Source organism: Tiliqua scincoides, chromosome 8 (genome assembly GCF_035046505.1).
Source record: "Tiliqua scincoides isolate rTilSci1 chromosome 8, rTilSci1.hap2, whole genome shotgun sequence".
Taxonomy (NCBI): domain Eukaryota; kingdom Metazoa; phylum Chordata; class Lepidosauria; order Squamata; family Scincidae; genus Tiliqua; species Tiliqua scincoides.
Genome location: NC_089828.1, coordinates 17,754,384 through 17,777,385, shown reverse-complemented (window position 1 = coordinate 17,777,385; position 23,002 = coordinate 17,754,384). Strand labels below are relative to the sequence as shown.

Here is a 23,002-nt window from a genome sequence, read left to right as displayed (position 1 = left end):
TTGCTTTTGGCAATGCTATTCGGCTTTTTGTTTTGGGTTGCGGTTTTATTTTAGATCGGGAACCTACACAAGAAAGAGCTTTCAGTGCCTGGAGATGGCATAACAAATGTTGCCCCCCCCCCGTCTGCCTGGTGACACACCAGCTGTAATTTCCAACATTCCTCCTGCTCCATCTGATCCTGGAGTCAAAAGGGAAGAGGGAATGGGAGAAGAAGCAGGGAGAAAAAGGAAAGTGGTTGGGCATGACTGAGCGCCTCTGGCACTGTAGCCAACCACTCTCCTCTCCTCACTTCCTCTTTTGACACTCTAGCCCACTACTCTCCTCTCCTCCATACTTCCTTTTCTGTTCCATTCCCCTCTTCCACTTCAAAGCCAGGGAGCAGGAGGAGGAGGAGGGGCAGGAGAGGTGCAAGTGTCCTTCACCAATCTAGCACCAGAGGTAACCACTTCAGTTGGCCCCATTGATTGATTGGCCCCCATTTTAGATGATGTATTTTTAAAGAATTATATCACTTTTTTAAAACATAATTTCTGTTGTAAGTCATCTTGGCAGTCCTTTTTTTGTTGGAAAGATGGAATACAAATGTCTCCAACAAATAAAGTGCAGATTTTCCCCCATCCGCACAGCACATGTGCGGCAATCAACAAAAGGAAAAGCTTTTTCCTCACCTTCTTTGATTTCCATGCTCTTCAGAGGCTGCAAAGCTGTCAGAGAAAGAAAGCATGAGATTATTAACCCCCCAGAGCTCAGCATCATGCAAACGGACTGAAAAGAACAGCACCTGTCTAGGCTGATCTCAGGTTCTAGCCACAAGTATTTTGAGATATGTGTCTGCCTTACCCACTTGACACAGACCCGCCCCCCTTCCTTCCTAGTCCAAAACAGCCCACCGTAGTATGCAGGTCACCGCCTCCTACTAGAAACTATGAAATCCAAACCTGAAGATCAAAAAATGCATAAGCCTTGAGTCTACCTGTTTGATTTATTTCTGTTCCTTCTCTGGATAGTCCCAAGGACTTACAGTATTTTCTAGTCTCCCTTCCACCAACCCTCTGGACTCAATTAGGCTGAGAGAGAAGCCCAAGGCCAGTCAGCAGGGTACATAATTCACATGACAACATAAATTGTGTAACTCACTTCCCAAAAGACTGTGCTGCAGAGACACATTTATGGAGGCAAATAGATCTAATCAACAACTACATCTTAGTTCAACATCTTGTTTCACCCAGAGAGCAACAAAATAATTCCAGAAAGTCCACAAGCAGGACATGAAGGCAACGGACCTCCCATTCTTCCCTACCCCAGCCAGTGGCATTCAGGGGTATAGTGAACCTGAACTTGGGATCTATCCACAGAGATCATAACTGATAGCCTGCAATGTGCCTGTTGTCAATAAATTTGTCTAACCTCCGTTTAACGCCACCACCATATCCTGTGGTACCAGATTCCTTAATTACCCAATATTTGAAAGCAAGATTTTTCTGTCTGGTCTGCCTTGGTCTCTTGTTTCAATTCCTTCAGTTTATTTTTCACATTTTTATCCTGCCCTTCCTCCAAGGAACTAGGGATAATGTACATAGTTTCTCCCCTCCTTTTGTCCTCACAACAACCCTGTGAGGTAGGTGAGGTGGAGAGAAAATGACTGGCCCAAGTTCACCCAGGAAGCTTCATGGCTGAGAGGGGCTTTGAACCTGGATCTTCCAACTCCTAAACCAAGATCTTGATTCTATCTGTCGAGTTGATCCCTCGACCTAAATTGTGCCATAACAATAAACAGGAACAAATTTCCTTTGCCCCAGACTGTGACCCTTTTTGTAAAGCTAGAAAGGCATTTCAGTATTCTGTTAACCTAAATGTTTTCTTTCTTAAGAGGTAGATTGAAATACTCTGCTAAAATCTTGTAAAAGTTTGGAGAGGATTTTTTAAAAATGTGTTTTTAACTTGTTTATTCTTGCAAATATTTGACTCTCATCTGCCCTTTTCCCCATGTACTTATTTATTTTTTGGGCTAGCCAACTGCTGTGGCCTTTGGCTGCAATCAAGGAAATATGGACCAAGCATCTGGGTGCCAGAAGAACTCTGTAATCAGGATCAAATATGCAAAGCAGACAGTTTGCATCCTTGTGCTCCAGTGGCACAGCCTCTGATGTTTGCAAAATGTGGATCTGAGGCATAACATAAAGGGAGAGAAGCATAACGCAATCTGGAGCATCGATCAGCTTCTTTAAATAAATTTAATTACACCGGCACTACTCCTGTCTCCCACTGCCAACTCGTGCAGCCAGCCAAGGTACCACCAGACAGGTAGACAACAATGCCCACGGCCTACGCGCTCTCCAAGAGATTAGACATCGGTTAACCCAAGCGCTACGCACCCGTGGCTGCATTGTGAGCAGATAAGGGGAAATCACCAGGCTTATAATTAATCCATTTGATTACAGCAGAGTGCAGCTATCACACTTTATTAAAATGATTATCCAGTTTAGAAAAGGCTGGCTGGGCTGACAGCTTGCTGCAGGACATAAGGGAACCCTTAGCTACAAGACAGCACTGCCAGGGGTAGGAGGTGCCTGGAGTGGGCACTGATGCATGGTGATGCTTGGCTAACCAGTGATGGCAGGAGAGATCTGCGTGGGATCAAAAGCATATGCAAACTCTCGCTCAGCGGTTGCCGTCAACAAGATCTGAAATCTAACTAACCTGTCTTGGAACCTTCTCCCTCCTCCTGTTCCTCGATTCCTGCAAAAAGCACAAATCCATAAACTGAGCAAAATAATTCCGATATACTGCCTATCAGTGCACGTGCTGTGATGTTCAGCTGCTCCCATGCCTAAAATATCAGTGCATCAGACACATTTAATACTATCACTACTACAGCACTTTTGTCTCCAGGACGCACAATCTTGACGTAGACCAGGGGTGTCCAAACTTTTTGGCAGGAGGGCCACATCATCTCTCTGACACTGTGTCAGGGGCCAGGAAAAGAAAAGAATAAATTTACATTTTAAATTTGAATAAATTTACATAAATGAATACATTAGAGATGGAACTTATATGAATGAATGATGGTCTTGCAATAGCTCAAGGCCTATATAAGCCTTACACAAAGCAAGGCCAGCCTTTCCATTGCTGCCTTCTGCATCACAGATGTGAAACAGCAAGCAGTGGAGGGAGCCCTTATCCCATAGCTCATGCAATAGGTCAAATAGTTGGCCGTCACACTGAGAGCAGTTGCATCAGGCCAGCGCGGGCTCCAGCAAATCTCTGGAGGGCCAGAGGCTCGTTAGAGACTAGAAGCTCCCTGAGGGCCGGATTGGGAGTCCTTGAGGGCCGCAAGTGGCCCCAGGTCCGGGGTTTGGGCACCCCTGACGTAGACCCTATAACAACACTGTCAGATGAGCAAATTTTAGTGTCCTTGTACTGCAGGAGGAAGGCTGAGAAGGGATGGCTTGCCACAGACCCCCACCCCAAAGAGAGTTCATGGCAGAGGCAGGATTTGAAAACTTCTGATTTGAAACACAGTCTCAAGGCATAGCTCAAGGTTACAACAGCTCTCTCCCTGCTTTATACATTAAGATGGTCTTTATTAGGGAGGGTGACAGCTCAGTGGTAGAGCACCTGCTTTGCATGTAGAAGGTACCGGGTTATATCCCCAGCATCTCCAGGAAGGGCATGGGATGGGGGAACCCTGTTTGAAACCTTGGAGAACTGCGGCCCATCAGTGTTGTCAGTACTGAGCAAGATGGACCAATGACTGGATGCAGTATCAGGCAGCTTCTCTAAGAGCACCTGGTCAGCCTACTTCAAGGCCAATCCCTGCACACCAGGCCTTCTGGCCCCCTCTCCTCCAAACAGGGTTGGACGAAAATCTTCGGGAGCCTGAGGCAGTATGCTGAATGCCACTTCCCCCTTACCCCAGGGCATGCTAGTTGCTGCCATTTCTCCTCTTCTTGCTCCCTGGATGTGAGAAGGCAGCTGGGAATAAAATAGAACAGGGGGCCTTAAGCCTCCCACTCTCTTTTGCATTCTCCTCTTTTTTGGGGGTGTAGCACAAAGGGAGCAACAACCCCTTCCTAGTAATAAGAGAATTCCTTTTCAAATCCAGGAAACAGGAAGAGGAGGCGGGGGAGAGGTGGGCAAGTGCCCCCTGCCAGCGGCGTCACTAGGGTTTGCGGCACTTGGTGCAGGAGGCCAGCACATCACCCCTATTACGGACCTCCTCCCATGCAGTGGGTGGCCAATCTGCCCCTGAAGCAAGTGTCTCAGCCCGCTTCATAGGCAGGCCGACGCAGCTTTGAATTTTGCTGTCCTGAACAAGGGCACTGCTTCAGCTTCTGCTGCCTTTTCAGCTTGACATTAACTATGCATCATCTTCTTGCGGACTTGGGCTGACAGCCAACTCGCACGGGTCCAAGCAAGACTCTTGCCAAGGATTTATAGGGGTGCGGGGCTATGCGCTCAGGTCCACAGCAGGGTCTCACTTGCACACAACGCATTACCTGCACGTTCCTTCTCTTCTTTGCAGCTCTGACGGATTTTCTTTTGACATACATATGCCAGGGCAACCAAGAGCACAAGGAGACAGATGGCCAACCCAACAGTCACCCAGAGGGCCACGGCCGGAAACATAAGGTGCTGGCCTAGCAAGAACAAGACAAAAAGGACACAGTCTCTGTCAAAAGCCTTATTGGAAGAAAGGGGGGCCGAGTCTCAGAAGGAAAGCGGCTGAATCTGCAAGGGCGCGCAAGGTTGTCTGCGCACATGCTCAAGAGTGCCACGACAGGGACAGAACCTAAGAGGCTCTACAGGCAAACCTTCTCATAAGCAGTCAAGAGTGACACCTGCTTTGTTGTTTTAAAAAGGTATACTCTCCTGTATGAAGCTGCTGATTTGGAATGCATTTGCTAAATTCCTGCCCCTTGGGCTCTGGTTCAACAGGGACTAGGAGAGGCTAACTAGTCCTCTCCTAGAGCTAGACCCATCCATGAAGCCGCCAGGGGCAGTTAATTCCAGCGGCACACAGGTGGGGGCCCGCCAACTGCCTGCCGCTTCTCTACCTCCCCCAAGAGGGGAAGAGAGAGGAAGTGTGGAGGGAAAGAAAGCGGAGCAGTGGGCTAGAGTGTCAAATTCACCCATCACCTCCATTGCTCTGTCTAGCCCGTCACTCTCCTTCCTCTCCACATTTCCTCTTCCACTCTATTCCCCTCTTCTGCTCCATGGATTCGAAGAGGGAGGAGCAACAGAGATGGAAGCTGGTACGTTATTGGGTAAGGAAGGGCTGGCATTTGGCACACTGCCTTCAACATCAGGAAGCCCTGGGCCAGCCCTAACTACAGAAGAGTCATTACCTCTCCCCACCACCATCTGTTAAAATCTATTCACCTTAGTTGGCAATTCATCACTAGCCAAGAGTGGATCACACCCACTCTGGTTGAACTTTTTGCTCTTTCGACTGGATCTCATTTTCTTTTGTGCTCCGCGTAATCATCTCCTGCATGGCTTGACCTTTTGGGGCTCACTTGATGAGAACATCCTCTTCCTCCCACCTCTTCCCTCCAAACCCATCATTCATGTACCTTCCCACCAAGGATACACTGTATGCATATGAAGGGACTGGATCGTACATCCTGTCTGTAACCACAGGGTTTGTATTACCTTATTAAAGATTTTCACAAGTTGTAGAAGGGCAAGCATATTATTAGAGCGTGTCTGGGAGCAGCGGGGGATGGAGCAATAACTGGGCACTCCCTGCGAATCCCGATTCAATCATGAACTTCTGCACTGTGAAAGCCAACAATTCATAGCACGTGACCGTCTTGCCCATGACGATTGCTGGAGCACAATGGTTCTCCCAGACCATTCAAATCCAGAGGTTTAATGATGCCAGCATATGCCCCAATTGCCGATTTTCTACGGGGCTTGCAGATGCACTGGGGAAGGCATGGAAACAGCAGGCTGAATCACCCTATAAAACACTTCATTAACCTTTAAATAATTATGCTAATAAATCCAAATAGATGCTGACCTGTCACTCTGCTAGGAGAGGTGGCTTGGCTAAGGGTACCACTTTAAACATGACAAATTTCCAACAGGGAGCTTCTGTGCAGGAAAAGAAGCAGGCAAGCTTGCACCTTGCGGTGCAGATGAAACAAGCGACATACTTGCAACACCTCCGTGTTCTGTTTGCAACTCCTAAAGGATCTCTTTGCAAACCCCATTCCCATATTACTGAAGGTTCTTCTGCATGCTGCATTCATGTATTAAGGAGATTTTTTTATCCTGCTTTTGGACAAGAAGCCCGGGCTGATTTACATGGCAAAAGAGATAAACACATGAATCTGAAGAAAAACTGAAAAATCGAACTCACAATCTGAAAAAGAGCCACAAGACAGACACCAGCGAACAACCACTGGAAGAGACACCTCACTATGGCAAATCAGGACAGTTTGTCAGTCTCCTGCTGTTAAAAAAAAGTGAGTCACTGCTGACATAGATTTTAAAAATAAGGGAATTGAGAGTGCAATCCTACCTTTCAGCTGGGTTGTGAACATGCCATAAAACATGTTCGCGACTACTCCAGTGTTAGGGAGGCCGGCACAAGGACGTGTGCGTCCGTATGCTAGGTTCCTTCTCTGCGAAGCTAAGTTCGTGCTGGCCAAGGGTGGCCGGCGTGGGGGGTTAGAGAAGGTGGATCAAGGGTGTTTTTGGATGGGGGGAAGGGAGGGTCGAGCCTGGGAGAGGGAGGGGATAGGTCTCAGTAACTTAGGTTGAATCCTAACCCCCCTCCCAGCCAGCCAGCCCAGTGTTACACAGGGTTACTCAGATTTGCACCAGTGCTTTTGCTGGTACAGATTCAAGGAACCCCATGGGGGTGGTTGGGTCATTACTCGGGATCCCCTTGTGCCAAGTTGCATGGCAGCCACCTCTTAACCTGCACTGGATACAGCACAGGCCACTTGGCCTTCTTGTTCCAGCACCCAGGATTGGGCTGTAAGCCAATCTGCTACATCGCTTCGTTGTCGTTATTTATTCCCATTACAGAATTTGGCACTTCAAACTGCAGAGTGCAAAGTGTATTTTGGTGCAGAAATCCAGGCTGCCCCCCTCAGTTGCATGAAGGGAACTCCAAGGCTGCCTTCAGCCCCTCTGGGGCCGCCATACTGTTTCCCCTGCAGAGGAGAACCCAGCGCTCCACCAGGTGCGGCAGGCCCAGCCACGCTCTTGTCGTCGTCGTTCAGGCAGGACCGTGCAGTTAGCCAAAAGGTTTATGCTCCTTGAGGGACCCTCTCTCACAAGCCAGCAAATCGCTGTGCCAAGGATAATTAAACACTAATTAATGTTACCTGCAAGGGAACAAGGTTACAAAGAGCTCGGGGGTATCTATAAAAACCGAGATAGCATGAAGACGACTGGAAGCCACTCAAAGAAACAAGGCAAGGAGTCTGAAATGAGGCAGTCACACATTTTAGAGGGGAGATCAGACATCTCTGAAGGAGGCACCTGGAAGAAGACTTCAATCCTATCCATATTTGGAGCCAACATATACCTAAGTTACGGCAATAAGGCTTCAGTAAACAAGGTCAGGACCGAGCTACCAGGTGAAGAGCTGTGCTACATAGCACTGGTTTTGTGCCATCTACACTAGCTACCAATGTGTTTCCAGGCCCAATTAAAAGGGCCGATCTGGTCTTGGCCTTTAAGATTGTTAATGAACTGAACCAATTGTGTGAAGGACAACCTTCTCTCTGTACCAACCTGCCCAGCCTGAGATCTGCACGGCATATCCCGGCTTGGTACCCTGCCTTTAACAGAGGTCTGTTTGGCAGATGCCAGAGACTGGGCCTTTTCAGTGGTGGGCCCACAGCTATGGAACTCCTCTCCCAAGGGGCTTTTCTTGGCCCTTGTGCTTGCTGATTTAAGAAGAAATCAAATCCTGCTTTCCCAGCCGCCCAATACATTTTACGTTGGTTTGACTTTCCCTATGTTTACAGTCGGGGGTCTCCTTTTGTTCCTGAAGAGTCAAGCAGATACAGCCTGCATATTGTCAACTCCAGGGCTTGCCATTTTAAAATAATGACTGTCAAGTCTCCAGAAGCCGAATCAGTGCTGATACTGAGGTTAGGCTAGCACAAGACTGCCTCACATCTGAAGCAGAACCACCAAATGCCTCCCTTGCACCTCTTCCCGCACGTTGGACTGGAAAAGAGAGGAACAGAGTGCAAGAGGAGGAAGTATGGAGGAGAAGAGAGTGGTGGGCTAGAGCATCTCTGACACTCCAGCCCACCACACTCTCTCTAGCTCACTTCCTCATCCCTTCCAGTCCCCTCTTCCTTTTTGAAGCCAGGGAGCAGGAGAAAGAACAGCAGCACCACCACTACCACCTTGTGGCAGCTACCACAGCTGGCAGAGGCAGGCAACAAAGACAGCCTCCCCTGCTAATCTGTTAAGCGAAGCAAATGCTCCTGTAGGCTGCATGGATAGGCTGACCCTGAGCTCCGCAAAGCACAGGGTAGGGAGAACATCTCTTCTTTAGAACTTAGATCTCCCCCATTACTTCAGTCTCCTAGCACAATCTTCAGGATAAAAGACCACTCTCCCAGCAAGCAGGACTGAGAAAGTCTGGAAGTTGGAAAGGCTGATTGAAGAGAGGGTGTGCTTAAAGCAGCTTCCATTCTAGGAAGCTGATCCTTCCTGCAACATTTGGCTAGAACTACCAGAAAAACCAGCCATTCAGATGGCAAGGCTCAGCCATTTCTTGAACCAGCTCATTCCCGTCTTCAAATCCTGCACTGCTCCGTCCAAGTTCCATGCACCCTCCCTCCCCGCCAGCTCCAGCTATAATAAACAGCACTGAGGAGTCTTTCAGGGTACGAGACATTAATTGTCAGGGAAGCAGCCCCGCTGAAAGATGATGCTGGTGACGGCGCGGTGCCTCCTGTACGATAAACAGAGCTTAATAAAGTGGGGCCTGTTGATATTTATGATCTGTTTTCGCTTCTCCCTCGCTCTTATTACCAGAGCTTGTCACCGGCCAGGAGAACAGCCCTGATCTACACATCACCCGTCTCTGCCTGAATGCAAACCGACACCCAGCTGGGACTTTGGAGGGCCAGGGAAGTGGCAGATCTGAAACGAGGCATCAGTGAAGAACTTTCATCAACCAACAGGGCAGGGGTTTGCCCAGAAATGCTGCCCCAACCTGTGGAACGGAAGTAAAAAAAATACAGGACGTGTTGCAAATTTCCGCTCCTTAAGGAATGCAACATAGCAGACTCTTGGAAAGCTGCTTGACAAAATGGAGAGCACCCGAGCATGCACCGTGTTGTTTTTTTCCCCCTAAAAGATTCTCCACAGTACCACCACAATGAAGAAATCAGATGTTCCCTGCCCCAATGTTTCCTCCTCCCTCCAATCCTTTCATGCTTCTTGGCATGTGCAACCCTTTCAGGGCAGAGCTCACGCTTAGCCTCCCTCTCACACGCCTCTTCGTCTGCGCCTTCCCCCATAGCATTTCTTGCCTTCTAAGGCCTCCTTTTGTCGCTCCCTTCCAGAGCCTCAGCAGAAGCAACACTGTTGAAAGAGTGGCACTGGGAAAGCCCATCTATCACAGGAGCCGAATAAAGAGCTTCCGGGGACCACATTCAGCCCACGGGTCTTATGTCTGACAGCCCTGCTCTAGAGTTGCAAACAGGGGAACTTTCCCAGCCCAGCCTGGAGACACCACAGACAGCATCTGGGACCTTCTGCAAGCATAGCATGCATTCTACCTCTGAACTACTACATCCCCTCCCCAGATTCTGCATCCCCAAGGGCTGACCTGTGATGGTGACCGAGGCATGCGTCTCTTGACGTAGCACAGGGTTCTTCACCAAGCAACTGTAGGTACTGTTGGGCTCAAGGACAACCCGTAGGATGCTCTGCACATCAAAGAGGCCCTCTTCATTGGCCACCTGAGAGGTGGTGATGTTCTCAGTGATGTTGTTGCCTTGGCCATCCTGCCATATCACAGTCGCTTCAGGATAACCAAGAAAAGTGTGACAGGTCAGCGTGACCAGGTCCCCTGGTTTCAAATTCTTGTTGGGTTCCAGGTTCAAGCTGGGCTTGGAGTAGAAAGCTGAAGGAGAGGAAGAAAAAGAACTGACATGTAGGGGCCTCCAATCACTTCCACAAAGACAAACATTGTTGGCCAGCGAGAGTAATAACCAGATGCAGACCATTCCCTCCCGCCCAAGTCTATCCTCCTGCTCCAAAAAAAAAAAAAAAAGCACTGTAGGATACATTTTCCAGAATGCCCTGGGAATTGGAATTATTGGTCAGCCATTTTTAAACCCAACAGACATCTTGAGCAGCTGTACAGGTCCTCCTTTGCTGGCTACAGCTTACATTTCCCCCCTGGTCTCCTTCAAAACACCACAAGGGATGCATGCCTCTCTGCCCAAACCCCACCATCTTGTTCACTAGGCCAGGTGTAGGTAGATTGATTACATGCTGCAGTTAATTACAGACACCAATTAATCTACCCATTAATTCAAGTAGCCAAGAGGCATCCCCAGCCCTCTGCTCCAGCACAGAGAGCTTGAAGACAGTGATTCACAAACCTACCTGGGTCACAATGCCCCTTCCCAGCTGAGCCAGGTGCCCCCATCTTGAGTCTGGTGAAATCTTGGATCTCGTGAAATCTTGCAAGATCCAGGATGGCGGTGGCCAAGGGGGGAACAGGTAGGAGGACAACCCAGGACATCTCACAACGCCCCTGCGAGTGTGCTGTTGACACCCTAAACACACACTTAGAGAACCCCTGGCTTAAGATTGTTAAGCTTTCTCTTAATACAAAAGTGCCCACCATGATGTGATGCCCGCTCATTCCCAAGGACTAAATACAAGGCAAAGGAAGCCAAATAGCATTGAATGCATCAGAGGGGCTTCACTATGGACCTCTAGAGCAGTCAAAGTATGCGGCCCTCCAGCCTATGCTGGCTGAGAAGCACAGTGGTCAGCATAAGAATATAATATGAGCCAGATAACCTTGGCCAGCATTCTGTTCTCAACAGCTGCCAGACATCTATAGGAGAGCCCCTAAGGTCAACTGCCTTCCTGTTACTGCCCTCCAGCACCTGATGTTCAGGGGTTTACTGCTCCTAACACGGAGACACCAAAGAGGGTCTGACTCTGTAGGAACTAGCTTTGAAGGAACTATGAAGGAAATGGCATGTGTTGCTTGGATAAGTAGTGCTAGATACATGGCAAGTGGAGCGCTAGATTCCCTGTCATGCACATCCTTGGCTCATACAGAGCCTTCCACCTTTCTCCACCACCTCACCTGCCACCTGCAGAGTCACAGCAGCACTGTTGTAGTCCTGAACTCGGATGAAGCAGGTAAAGCTCCCTTCGTCGGAGATCTGCACCCGTCGCAGCAGCAGGGACACGTTGCCTCGGAGCAGTTGGTCGTAAAAGAGGGCCGTGCGGTTGGCATAGCTGCTCCCTTGGTTGGCAAGCTGGTCCTGCCCGTCCGCAAAGCTGTGCACCAGCCGCTTGGTGTCCGTCAGCTGCCAGATGAGGCTGAGGTCCTGCAGGCTGAAGTTGGCATCCGGAGAGAAGGAGCAGCGCAAGGTGGCGTCATGGTGAAAGAGGGCGACCACGGGGTCATCAGGGACCTGGATGTCCACAGCACCTGAAGGATAAGGGGAGGAAAGAGCAGCCGGCACTGAGACCTTATTACTAAGCCTTTGTCATTCATTACCAGAGCTGTGTTTGTGGAAGGTGTATGGCTTCCTGACTCTGAACTCAAGAGGCTTGATTACATTTCCTGGCCTCTGGGGAAGTGGACATCCCCCAGAGCCCCTTCCTGCTAAATCCATTTGGATGTCAAACTTGTGTCAAACTCATTTCATATAGAGAGCCTAAGTTTGCATTCAAGGTGCCTGCTGAGGCTGGAAGTGACATCATTAAGCAGGAAGTGACATCATTAAGCAGATGATGGCCAGAAATAAGCACTAGGTGCTCACAGTGAAATGCATTCGCTACAAATGACTGAAGAGAAAATGTGCAAATCTTGGTCATATTTTCAAGATATGAGACAACTCGATTATCATACTGAGAGAGCCCAATTAAGAACATAAGAACAGCCCCACTGGATCAGGCCATAAGCCCATCTAGTCCAGCTTCCTGTATCTCACAGCAGCCCACCAGATGCCCAGGGAGCACACCAGATAACCTCATTCTGGTGCCCCCCCTTGCATCTGGCATTCTGACATAGCCCATTTCTAAAATCAGGAGGTTGCACATACGCATCATGGCTTGTAACCCGTAATGGATTTTTTCTCCAGAAACTTGTCCAATCCCCTTTTAAAGGCATCCAGACCAGATACCATCACAACATCATGTGGCAAGGAGTTCCACAGACCAACCACACACTGAGTGGAAGTATAACGGGGGCTGGATAAATTGCTTCCAGGGGCTGCATTTGGCCCACTGGCCTTATGTTTGACACCCCTGGTCTATTCCATGCATGTTCCTCAAGATGGAGATCTGGGGTGGGTGGAAGCCTGTGTGGATCTGGCTCCTTTGGGGACATTTCAGGCCCTCTTCTCTGTTAAACAGATTTTATTTTGAAAAAAAAAACCAACAAGTTTCTTGCCTAACCCCTTTTTGGTGGTGCTATAAAGCAGGGGTGTCCAAAGTTTTTGGCAGGAGGGCCACATCAGCTCTCTGACACTGCGTTGGGGGCTGGGGGAAAAAAGAATTAATTTACATTTAAAATTTCAATAAATTTACATAAATGAATATATTAAAGATGAACTTATATGAATGAATGAAGGTCTTGCAATAGATCAAGGCCTATAAAAGGCCTTGTACAAAGCAAGGCTGGCCTTTCCTTCACTGCCACTGCTGCATCACAGATGTAAAACAGCAAGTAGTGGAGGGAGCCCTCATCCCACAGCTCATGCAAGATGTCAAACAGTTGCTCTCACGCTGAGAGCAGTTACGTCGGGACAGTGTGGGCTCCAGCAAATCTCCGGAGGGCCAGAGGCTCATTGGAGACTGGGGGCTCCCTGAGGGCCACATTGAGAGGCCTTGAGGGCCGCAAGTGGCCCCAGGGCCGGGGTTTGGGCACCCCTGCTATAAAGGAAAAAGTATGCAAGCAGAATTTTGTCCAATGCTTCACTAAGACAGATGACCCATATTTTTGCAAGGGAGCACATGGACACTGCAATGTCCATAGCAGAGAGATCAAGAAGGGAAGCAGGGGCAGTTGGTGCTCCACTGGTCATTTGCCATGCTAGTTGCCTCTTCCACTATACTTCTTCCCACCCCAAATTCAAAAAAGTAGGGGGGAAAAGTCCCCCAGAGGTGTTGGACTAGTTTTTGTGAAAACTTCTGCACAGCCTCCCCAGCCCGCAGAAGAGATCCTGGGCGCAACTGGAAGGTGCTTCCAGTCGCATCCAAGGGTTCAGGTGGGGCCCTCCAGCGCAGGTTTGGAACTCGTGCCAAGTCAAATCTGCTTGTTCCAAACCCATGGATGAAAAGAGCTCACCTGTACTTGACTCAATACAAAGCAGCTCCCTAAAGCTACACATTTAGCTTACCAGCCAATTTAAACTTAAGAGAGACTCTGAAGCTAAGAAGCTTCTTCGGTCAGTCCAAGTAGCTCAATACTGTTTACACAAAGTGGTAAGAGCGTTCCAGGATGGTTCCCAGGGATTTGAACCCAGGACTTCTGCACGCAGCACAGGACTTGAGCTATAGCCCCTGCTTTCTCACATCCAAGCAGAAGCATCTCTAGAGTTTGCATTACCCAGGCTACAACCCTAACCACAATTTCCTGAGAGTAAGCCCCACTGAACAAAATAGAACTTACTTCTGAGTAGACCTGGTTAGGCTTGTGCCCCCAGTACGAGAGCTCATTGCATCACCCCCATGATGGACCTCCTCCCATACCAGGCTATACAGAATAAATTACAATATGCACACTCTAAATGCAGTGGCATCACTAGTGTTGGTGTCTCCCCCATTAACTTTATTTTATTTATTTTAATATGTAACAGTACAGGTCACCCAACAAATCAGTAACTCGACTCCAGTGGCCAACTTGATGACACTCACTCAACTGAATAAAAGTTCTAGCATTTGCTCTGATACATGGAAATAAGAGCTGACTCATGCTAACACTTCATTGGTTCCCTGCTGTGTCATAATAATACCTCATTGGCTCTCAGAACAATCAGTCTCATGGGTTAATTTTGAGTTAGGAAAATCCACTTTTTGTTACATAAGGCAGTTGTGTTTTCCTTTTCTGGTTATTTTGCCATAACATTTGATAGAATACACTTAAATGCAGTTTGTTTTGTTGCATTCTGCAAGAAATTCCACATTGAACGACATAGAACATGATGATATTATTCAAAATTATCATGATGTCACAATTTTGGCCAGTAGTGATGTCTTGACCACCCCCCTGAGTGTGTTACCCAACGCAGTCTGCACCTCCCACAACCCCCTAGCGACGCCACTGAGTCCATGCATATTGATCAAACAATGATTTCCTATTACAGTGAATATGCTGCTGCTCAGATGCTCATAATAATTGCGATTTGCTGTACAAGAAGGCTATAAATAATTGTCAAAATTGGAAAATGACAGGATGATCAAAAACTTGGGGGGAAAAAACACACAGACACAACATATGGCATCCCACCTACGATGTGCTGCACTGTTACAAGTATTCTGAAACTGGGGGCTGGCCTTTCTCTCTCTTTGTTGCATCCCACATAAGACTTAGCCATGGCATCAATGCCTCCTTGGATCCAAAACTGTCACCCAGCCCTGAATGACAGGAACACAGCTGGCATCATGACAAGCAGGGGAAATAGCTAGTAAAACTGCACTGAACGAGAGTCAGGGACCCATCAGCACTGCCCCCTAGTGGCCATTTAAGCCATCGGTCTTGGCCACAAACCTCTCCAATATTATTCCATTACCAGAACTCAGACACTGTAGACCTCAGTTAGCCATTAAAAAAAAGAAGGGTGGAAGAGAAAGGAAGGGGGCAGAGCTACTGATTTTATGTTAAACATTTCAAATCATATTCCCATCTAATTCCCATCTAATGGGGGCTTTTGAAACAGCTTACCGTTATTGTAAGGTATTACGTAATACTGTCAGGTATTAAGAATCACAACAAGGCTGTGGCAAGTTTTAATTATTTAGGGTTGCAACAAGGCTGTGGCAAGTTTTAATTATTTAGGGTTGCAAACATAAAATTGCAAACCCAGCAGCATAAGAACGTAAGAACAGCCCCCCTGGATGAGGCCATAGGCCCATCAAGTCCATCTAGTTCCTGTGTCTCACAGTGGTCCACCAAATGCCCCAGGGAGCACACCAGATAACAAGAGACCTGCATCCTGGTGCCCTTGCATCTGACATAGCCCATTTCTAAAATCAGGAGGTTGCGCATACACATCATGGCTTGTAACCCGTAATGGATTTTTCCTCCAGAAACTTGTCTAATCTCCTTTTAAAGGCATCTAGGCCAGATGCCGTCACCACATCCTGTGGCAAGGAGTTCCACAGACCAAACACACACTGAGTAAAGAAATATTTTCTTGTGTCTGACCTAACTCTCCCAACACTCAATTTTAGTGGATGTCCCCTGGTTCTGGTACAGTACAAGTGAGAGCTGAGTGGATATATCAGCTCAGGGAAACACCTGACAAAACACACAGATGCAGCTCTCTTCCACCCTCTTGTAATGATTTCAAGCCAATCTTGCATCCTGACACTTGTTTACACTCATGCTTAGAACTAAATTTGCAGTACAGACCCAGCCATGTCTACTCAGAAGTATATCCAAGTGAGTTCAGTGGGTAAGTGTGTATGGGGCTGCCATCTAAGGGACCTAAATTCAACTAAACAGAAAATCGAAGATGATCACACCAGCAAAACATATCACAAGAAATCCAGTGGATACAGGGCACATGTTTGTTAAGGGGAATCAATCATAAGAACGTAAAAAGACAGTCACTGGATCAAGCCAGAGGCCCATCTGGTCCACTTCCTGTGTCTCAAAGTGGCCCACCAGATGCCTCAGGGAGCGCAAAGGCCACAAGAGCCCTGAAACCTGGTGCCACTCCCTTACACCTGGCATTACAAGGAAGCCTACTTTAAAACTAGGACGTCATGTATACCTACCACGGCGTGTAACCTGTGATGAACTTTTCCTCCAGAAATCTGCCCAATCCCCTTTTAAAGGCATCTAGGCCAGAAGGCATCATTCACCATATACTGTGGCAAGGAGTTCCACAGGTTTACATACTGGGTTAAAACAAAAACAAAAAACATTTTGTCTGTTCTAACACTCAATGTTAGCAGGTGTCCCCTGGTTCTGGTGTTGTGTGAGAGGGAAAAGAACATCCCTCTATCTACTCTAACCACCCCCTGCATAATTCGGTACGTCTCAATCATGTCCCAACACTCTCAATCTATTTGGAGGGCGAGGTTGTTGTTGAGGGGAGACAGGGCTCCTTTTGCAATCAGTTCCTGTAAGGAGTTGGTTTCATTGTCAATATTTTCTGTCCTTCGATGAAGGCCATGGCTCAAAATACACTGGGACTGTTACTTGATTCGTCTTCATCTATTTGTCCCCTGCATCTATTGGATTCATTGCTATTTTTAACTGCTAGGACACAGGTTTTTCTTGTTTTCTACCTATCTATCCGACAACGAGTGAGGGTTGAAGTGGTCTGAATATACACCTCATGACCTGAAAAGATAAGTATAGTCATATCTGGGTTTGTTTCTTTTTTTAAGCCAAAATGCTGCTACAAAGTGACTTACAACGAAAGATGCAATTACAACAGGGATAAGATGGCGGTTCGTATAGGCCACAGCCTTCTTGCCTCCTAGTAGCCAGTGAACTAGTTTAGATCCTGGGCTCTTCCTGCCAGAGAAAGGAAACAGAGGCAGCCAGACTTGAGGGCTGTCCACAGTGTAACACTGCCAGCCCACAGAAACACTTGGAGATGCTGCAAATGTGCGTTCAAACCACTTCAAAATTGAGGTCTGTCTTCCATCTGCCTTGATGGCTCTTACAATAGCCAGACAGCCGTCACTCAGTCACTGGAGTCAATCCAGTTGCCTTCACCCAAAATAACCCAGGCTCTTGTTGCTGGGTTATATTTTTTCATCGTTCACACCACAGTGTCTTTTTGCTGGGCAAATGCAGTTCTCCTTGAAGAGGACAACCCAACTTCTGTGCAGAATGACATGGGGGAGGGGGAACGTGGCAGGCAGAGGTGCAAAAACCCAGGTGCCCGGTAGCCAAGAGCACATTTAAAAAGCATCACCTCTGCAGGGACTGCTGAGGTTCTGATCACTATCCTGCTCCCCCCAATCCTGGCAGATTCTATTTAAAGCGCAATCCTTACCTGGTCCTCGGTTGGTGCAAGTCCCTTGCGCTGGCCTAGCAGTGTGACAGATGTGCCCTAAAGCACGTTTGCAAATACTCTGGAGCAGGCTGGGCCAATGCAAGGATGTGCCCCCCTGTGTTGGATCCAGACTGGGGATCGGTGAGTTAGTGACGGCTGAGGCAGGCCAGTGCAGGGGGTTGTAGAGGGTGGTAGGAGGGGGTTCTGAGGGTGGGGAGGGCAGACCAGGAAGGGGTAGATCAGCCATGGTACCTTAAGGTTACATCCTAAACTCGTCCTCTTAGGTCAGGGGTGTCCAAAGTTTTTGGCAGGAGGGCCACATTGTCTCTCTGACACTGTGTCGGGGGCCAGGGGAAAAAAAGAATTAATTTACATTTAAAATTTGAATAAATTTACTTAAGTTTACATAAATGAATATATTAAAGATGAACTTATGTGAACAAATGAAGGTCTTGAAATAGCTCAATGCCTATAAAAGGCCTTTCACAAAGCAAGGCTGGCCTCTCCTTTGCTGCCGCTGCTGCATCACGGACATGAAAGAGCAAGCAGTGGAGGGAGCTCTCATCCCACAGCTCACACAAGAGGTCAAACAGTCACCCTAACACTGAGAGAAGTTGCGTTGGGCCAGTGCTGGCTTCAACAAATCTCCGGAGGGCCAGAGGCTCATTGGAGACTGGGGTCTCCCTGAGGGCCACATTGAGAGGCTTTGAGGGCCGCAAGTGGCCCCAGGGCCGGGGTTTGGGCACCCCTGTCTTAGGTCACCAGAGCAGGCCTTTTTACAAGTGCCGCCACCTAGGGAGGTACGTGGGGCTGCGGCAAGAAATAGGGCCTTCTCAGTAGTGGCACCAATCCTATGGAATTCCCTTCCCCTTGACTTAAGAACTGCCCCCTCTCTTGTAACTTTCCGGCGAGGCCTGAAGACCATTCTGTTTAGATAAGCCTTCTGAGTTCTTGGCCTTTTTAACATCTTTTAACATCGCTCAACATTTTTAACATCTTTTCACAGGCCTGATCCTTTTCTAATTTGCTGCTCTATTACCTGACTGGTTTTTATCTGACTACTGTTTTTGTGATATGTTTTTATCTGCTTTTAAATTATGCTTTTAACTGTTTTAACCTTGTTTTGTAAGCCGCCTTGAGTCCCTTCAGGGAGAAAGGCGGGGTAAAAATAAAGTATAATAATAATAATAATAATAATAATAATAATAAACCCCACTCCCAGCCTGATCAGCCTTACACAGGACGCTCGGATTTGCATCAGGGAATCTGCAAGAGCTCCATAGAAGTGGCTGGCATACAACACGGGGTAAGAGGTTATATATCTCCTTACCCAGAGTTGCATGCAAGCCAGCACCCACCTTGTGTTGGATACAGCACAGGCCATTCAGACTGTCTGTCCCAGCACAAGTTAGGAGTGGGCTGCCTGTTTGTGAAAACATCAATGGGTTTTAAAATAAAGAGTTTGGGAGTTTTTAAAGATAAAAATAGTGTGTGTGGGGGGGGGGGAGTTGTTGCTGTACGCAGCCGACACCGCAGCTCCAGAGACCCAAGGTCAGGCAAGTACTCCCTGAAAATAACAAGTCACACGGCAGTGCTCCACCACTAGATGTTCCTTTACTTGAAGTACGTACAAGATATTTACAGTTCAAAGGCAGTTGTGCAAGCAAACAACACAGATAACTCTCTTTCTCAATACTCCGATCACGAATCACACCGACGTAGCTTCCCGCAAACACTCCACATAACATCTCCCACATAGCAGCTTGCACAGGCTGCCGTATATACTGGCACTGGCCAATGAGAGGCAGGCTACAGTCTGGTGATCCCATGACTCACCATCTGGTGAACATATCTGGTGACATGGTATTGCATCACGAGCAATAACCACTGTGGTCGCTCGTGGGCAATCCAAATCTCAGAGACAAAGCGCTACAGCTCTCCTAGCCTCCACTGCAGTTTTTCCATGTTTCGTGCCCCCTGTGCACATGCAACTTGCCCCCACCAACAGGCTATCATAATTGTTTTTATCTTGTCAGCCACCATGTACAGTGTATATTTTGTATATTGCACCATGTATATTGCCCAGCCACCAAGCTGGAAAGGTGGGATATAATTTTTTTAACTAATTAATAAGTAAACACACTCCACTGCATCTATAAGTGCAGGTCTGGTTTGCATCATTAAAGTGCTGCATCTTTAAGTGCATGCCACTCCACCACACCAGCTACTTGTGCAATCATGGCACTCTGGAGAAAATGCAGCTGGGGTGTAAGTTGCAAAGTCATTTATGCAAGCTTCGAGATCTTGATCAAGCTAGAAGGTGTCACGGTCTACAGTCCAGAATCTCCCTTTATAAGCGCACACTGCATTGGAAGGGATTGGGAGGGAGGTATATGAACCAAGGACAAACACATGGCACTAACAAACTCATCTCAGAACCCAAGCCTCGGAACATTGCCTTTTCCTAAAATACCAAGGTGGTTGCATGGAGCTGAGCTTGCAAACCGCACAGAATTCCATACTAAGGCTTTCAAATTAAGCAAGGATGGAGGTGAAACTGTTCCCACACACATCGCCTTACGAACCAGGCAGCATGTCATGCCATTGCTGCCCCCTCCTGGCCAGATAGAGCTTCTACATCCTCTCCTCAGGAATGTAAATACTGTAGGCAGTGTTTCTCAAACTGTGGGTCACAAGCCAATTTCAGGTGGGTCCCCATTCATTTCAATATTTTATTTTTAATATATTAGACAACGCTGCCAAGGTATATGGCTGCATTTGGGCACTTGTTACAGATGTGTACTTTCAACAGACTACTATGTATATGCTTTTAACAATGATAGTAAGTGGGCACTTAGTGGACACTTAGTCCTGGGTAAGGATGGGTAGGATTACAGGGTAGGATTATTAAAACTCTTCCTGTTGATGATGTCACTTTTGGTGGGCCCTGATGGATTCTCATTCTAAAAAGTAGTTTGAGAACCACTCCTGCACAGATTTGCCTTGTGATAACTGACAAATTATTCAAGTAATTTTTAATTGAATCATTGGTGCGATGAATAAACTACTAGAGTACAAAGGGCAGATTTTTTTAAAGCCCTGTCAACCAGTAGGGCTAATAACAAGCAAAGTTTGCAGACAACACCAAACTTTTCCGAGTGGTGAAGACCAGAAGTGATTGTGAGGAGCTCCAGAAGGATCTCTCCAGACTGGCAGAATGGGTAGCAAAATGGCAGATGCGCTTCAATGTCAGTAAGTGTAAAGTCATGCACATTGGGGCAAAAAATCAAAACTTCACATATAGGCTGATGGGTTCTGAGCTGTCTGTGACAGATCAGGAGAGAGATCTTGGGGTCGTGATGGACAGGTTGATGAAAGTGACGACCTAATATACAGCGGCAGTAAAGAAGGCCAACTCTATGCTGGGGATCATTAGAAAAGGTATCGAGAACAAAACGGCTAATATTATAATGCCGTTGTACAAATCTATGGTAAGGCCACACCTGGAGTATTGTGTCCCGTTCTGGTCACCACATCTCAAAAAAGATATAGTGGAAATGGAAAAGGTGCAAAAGAGAGTGACTAAGATGATTACTGGGCTGGGGCACCTTCCTTACAAGGAAAGGCTACGGCATTTGGGCCTCTTCAGCCTAGAAAAGAGGCACCTGAGGGAGGACATGATTGAGACATACAAAATTATGCAGGGGATGGACAGAGTGGATAGAGAGATGCTCTTTACACTCTCACATAACACCAGAACCAGGGGACATCCACTAAAACTGAGTGTTGGGAGAGTTAGAACAGACAAAAGAAAATATTTCTTTACTCAGCATGTGGTTGGTCTGTGGAATTCCTTGCCACAGGATGTGGTGATGGTGTCTGGCCTGGACGCCATTAAAAGGGGATTGGACAAGTTTCTGGAGGAAAAATCCATTACGGGTTACAAGCCATGATGTGTATGTGCAACCTCCTGATTTCAGAAATGGGCTATGTATCAGAAAGCCAGATGCAAGGGAGGGCACCAGGATGAGGTCTCTTGTTATCTGGTGTGCTCCCTGGGGCATTTGGTGGGCTGCTGTGAGATACCGGAAGCTGGACTAGAATGGGCCTATGGCCTGATCCAGTGGGGCTGTTCTTATGTTCTTATGTTCAAAGCCACCAAGACTCCCTGAAAAATGCACTTGCTCTTTTTTCCTCTGGTACTAAATGTGATGGTGGAAGAAGACTTAAAAGATGTTTACTCTGCATTTGTCTCCAAAGTTAGCAAGCTTAAGGGCATAACAGCTCTCCCTCTGGATCAGACCAAAGGTCCATCTATCTCAGTATCCTGTTTCTAAGAGTGATCTAGCCAGGTCATAAGAACATAAGAACAGCCCTGCTGGATCAAGCCATCTAGTCCAACTTCTTCTGGTCTTCACCACTCGGAAAAGTTTGATGTCGCCTGCAAACTTTGCCACCTCACTGCTCAACCCTGTCTCCAGGTCATTTATGAAGAGGTTGAAAAGCACCGGTCCCAGGACAGATCCTTGGAGCACACCGCTTTTCACTTCTCTCCATTGTGAAAATTGGCCATTGACACCCTCTCTCTATCCTGGTCTTCAACCAGGTCTCAATCCAGGAGAGGACCTGTCCTCTAATTCCCTGACTGTGGAGTTTTTTCAGTAGCCTTTGGTGAGGGACCGTGTCGAACGCCTTCTGAAAGTCCAGATATATAATGTTCACGGGTTCTCCCGCATCCACATGCCTGTTGACCTTTTCAAAGAATTCTGTAAGGTTCTTGAGGCAAGACTTACCCTTACAGAAGCCATGCTGATTCTCTCTCAGCAAGGCTTGTTCATCTATGTGTTTGGAGATTCTATCTTTGATGAGGCATTCCACCATCTTACCTGGAATAGATGTTAGGCTGACCGGCCTATAGCTTCCCGGGTCCGCTCCCCTTTTTAAAGATCGGTGTGACATTTGCTATGCTCCAGTCCTCTGGCATCGTGGCCATTTTAAGGGACAAGTTGCATATTTTAGTCAAGAGATCAGCAACTTCGTTCTTCAGTTCCTTAATAACTCTTGGGTGGATGCCATCAGGGCCTGGTGACTTATTGATCTTTAATTTGTCAATTAGGTCTGAAACATCTTCTCTTTTAACCTCTATCTGATTTAATTCTTTAGTCAGGAGGGGCTGTTCAGGCAGCAGTATCTGCCCAAGGTCTTCTGCCGTGAAGACAGATGCAAAGAACTCATTTAATTTCTCTGCCATCTCGAAGTCTCCTTTTATCTCCCCTTTCCCTCCCTCACCATTCAGAGGGCCAACCGCTTCTCTGGCGGGTTTCCTGCTTCTAACTTATTTGAAGAAGCTTTTATTATTCCCCTTAATGTTGCTGGTCATGTGTTACTCATAGTCTCACTTGGCCTCCCATATCACCTTCTTACATTTCTTTTGCCACAGTTGATGTTCCTTTTTATTCTCCTCATTAGGGCAAGACTTCCATTTATGGAAGGAAGCTTCCTTGCCCTTTACAGCCTCTCTAACTTGGCTCGTTAGCCAGGCGGGCACCCTCCTGGACTTAGACAAGCCCTTCTTCCT

At 47.4% G+C, this 23,002-nt stretch overlaps 1 protein-coding gene across 1 annotated transcript in view; it reads right to left on the bottom strand.

The window, feature by feature from the left end:
* The window catches only part of CD276 (CD276 molecule), a 52,249-nt gene that overhangs the window by 3,415 nt on the left and 25,832 nt on the right, over positions 1–23,002 (bottom strand). The window contains exons 3-7 of the mRNA XM_066635542.1: positions 11,322–11,672; positions 9,819–10,115; positions 4,501–4,641; positions 2,702–2,740; positions 670–705 (exon numbers count right to left, since the gene is read on the bottom strand). Of these exons, the coding sequence (XP_066491639.1) occupies positions 670–705; positions 2,702–2,740; positions 4,501–4,641; positions 9,819–10,115; positions 11,322–11,672 (864 nt within the window). The remainder of the gene's footprint in view (positions 1–669; positions 706–2,701; positions 2,741–4,500; positions 4,642–9,818; positions 10,116–11,321; positions 11,673–23,002) is intronic.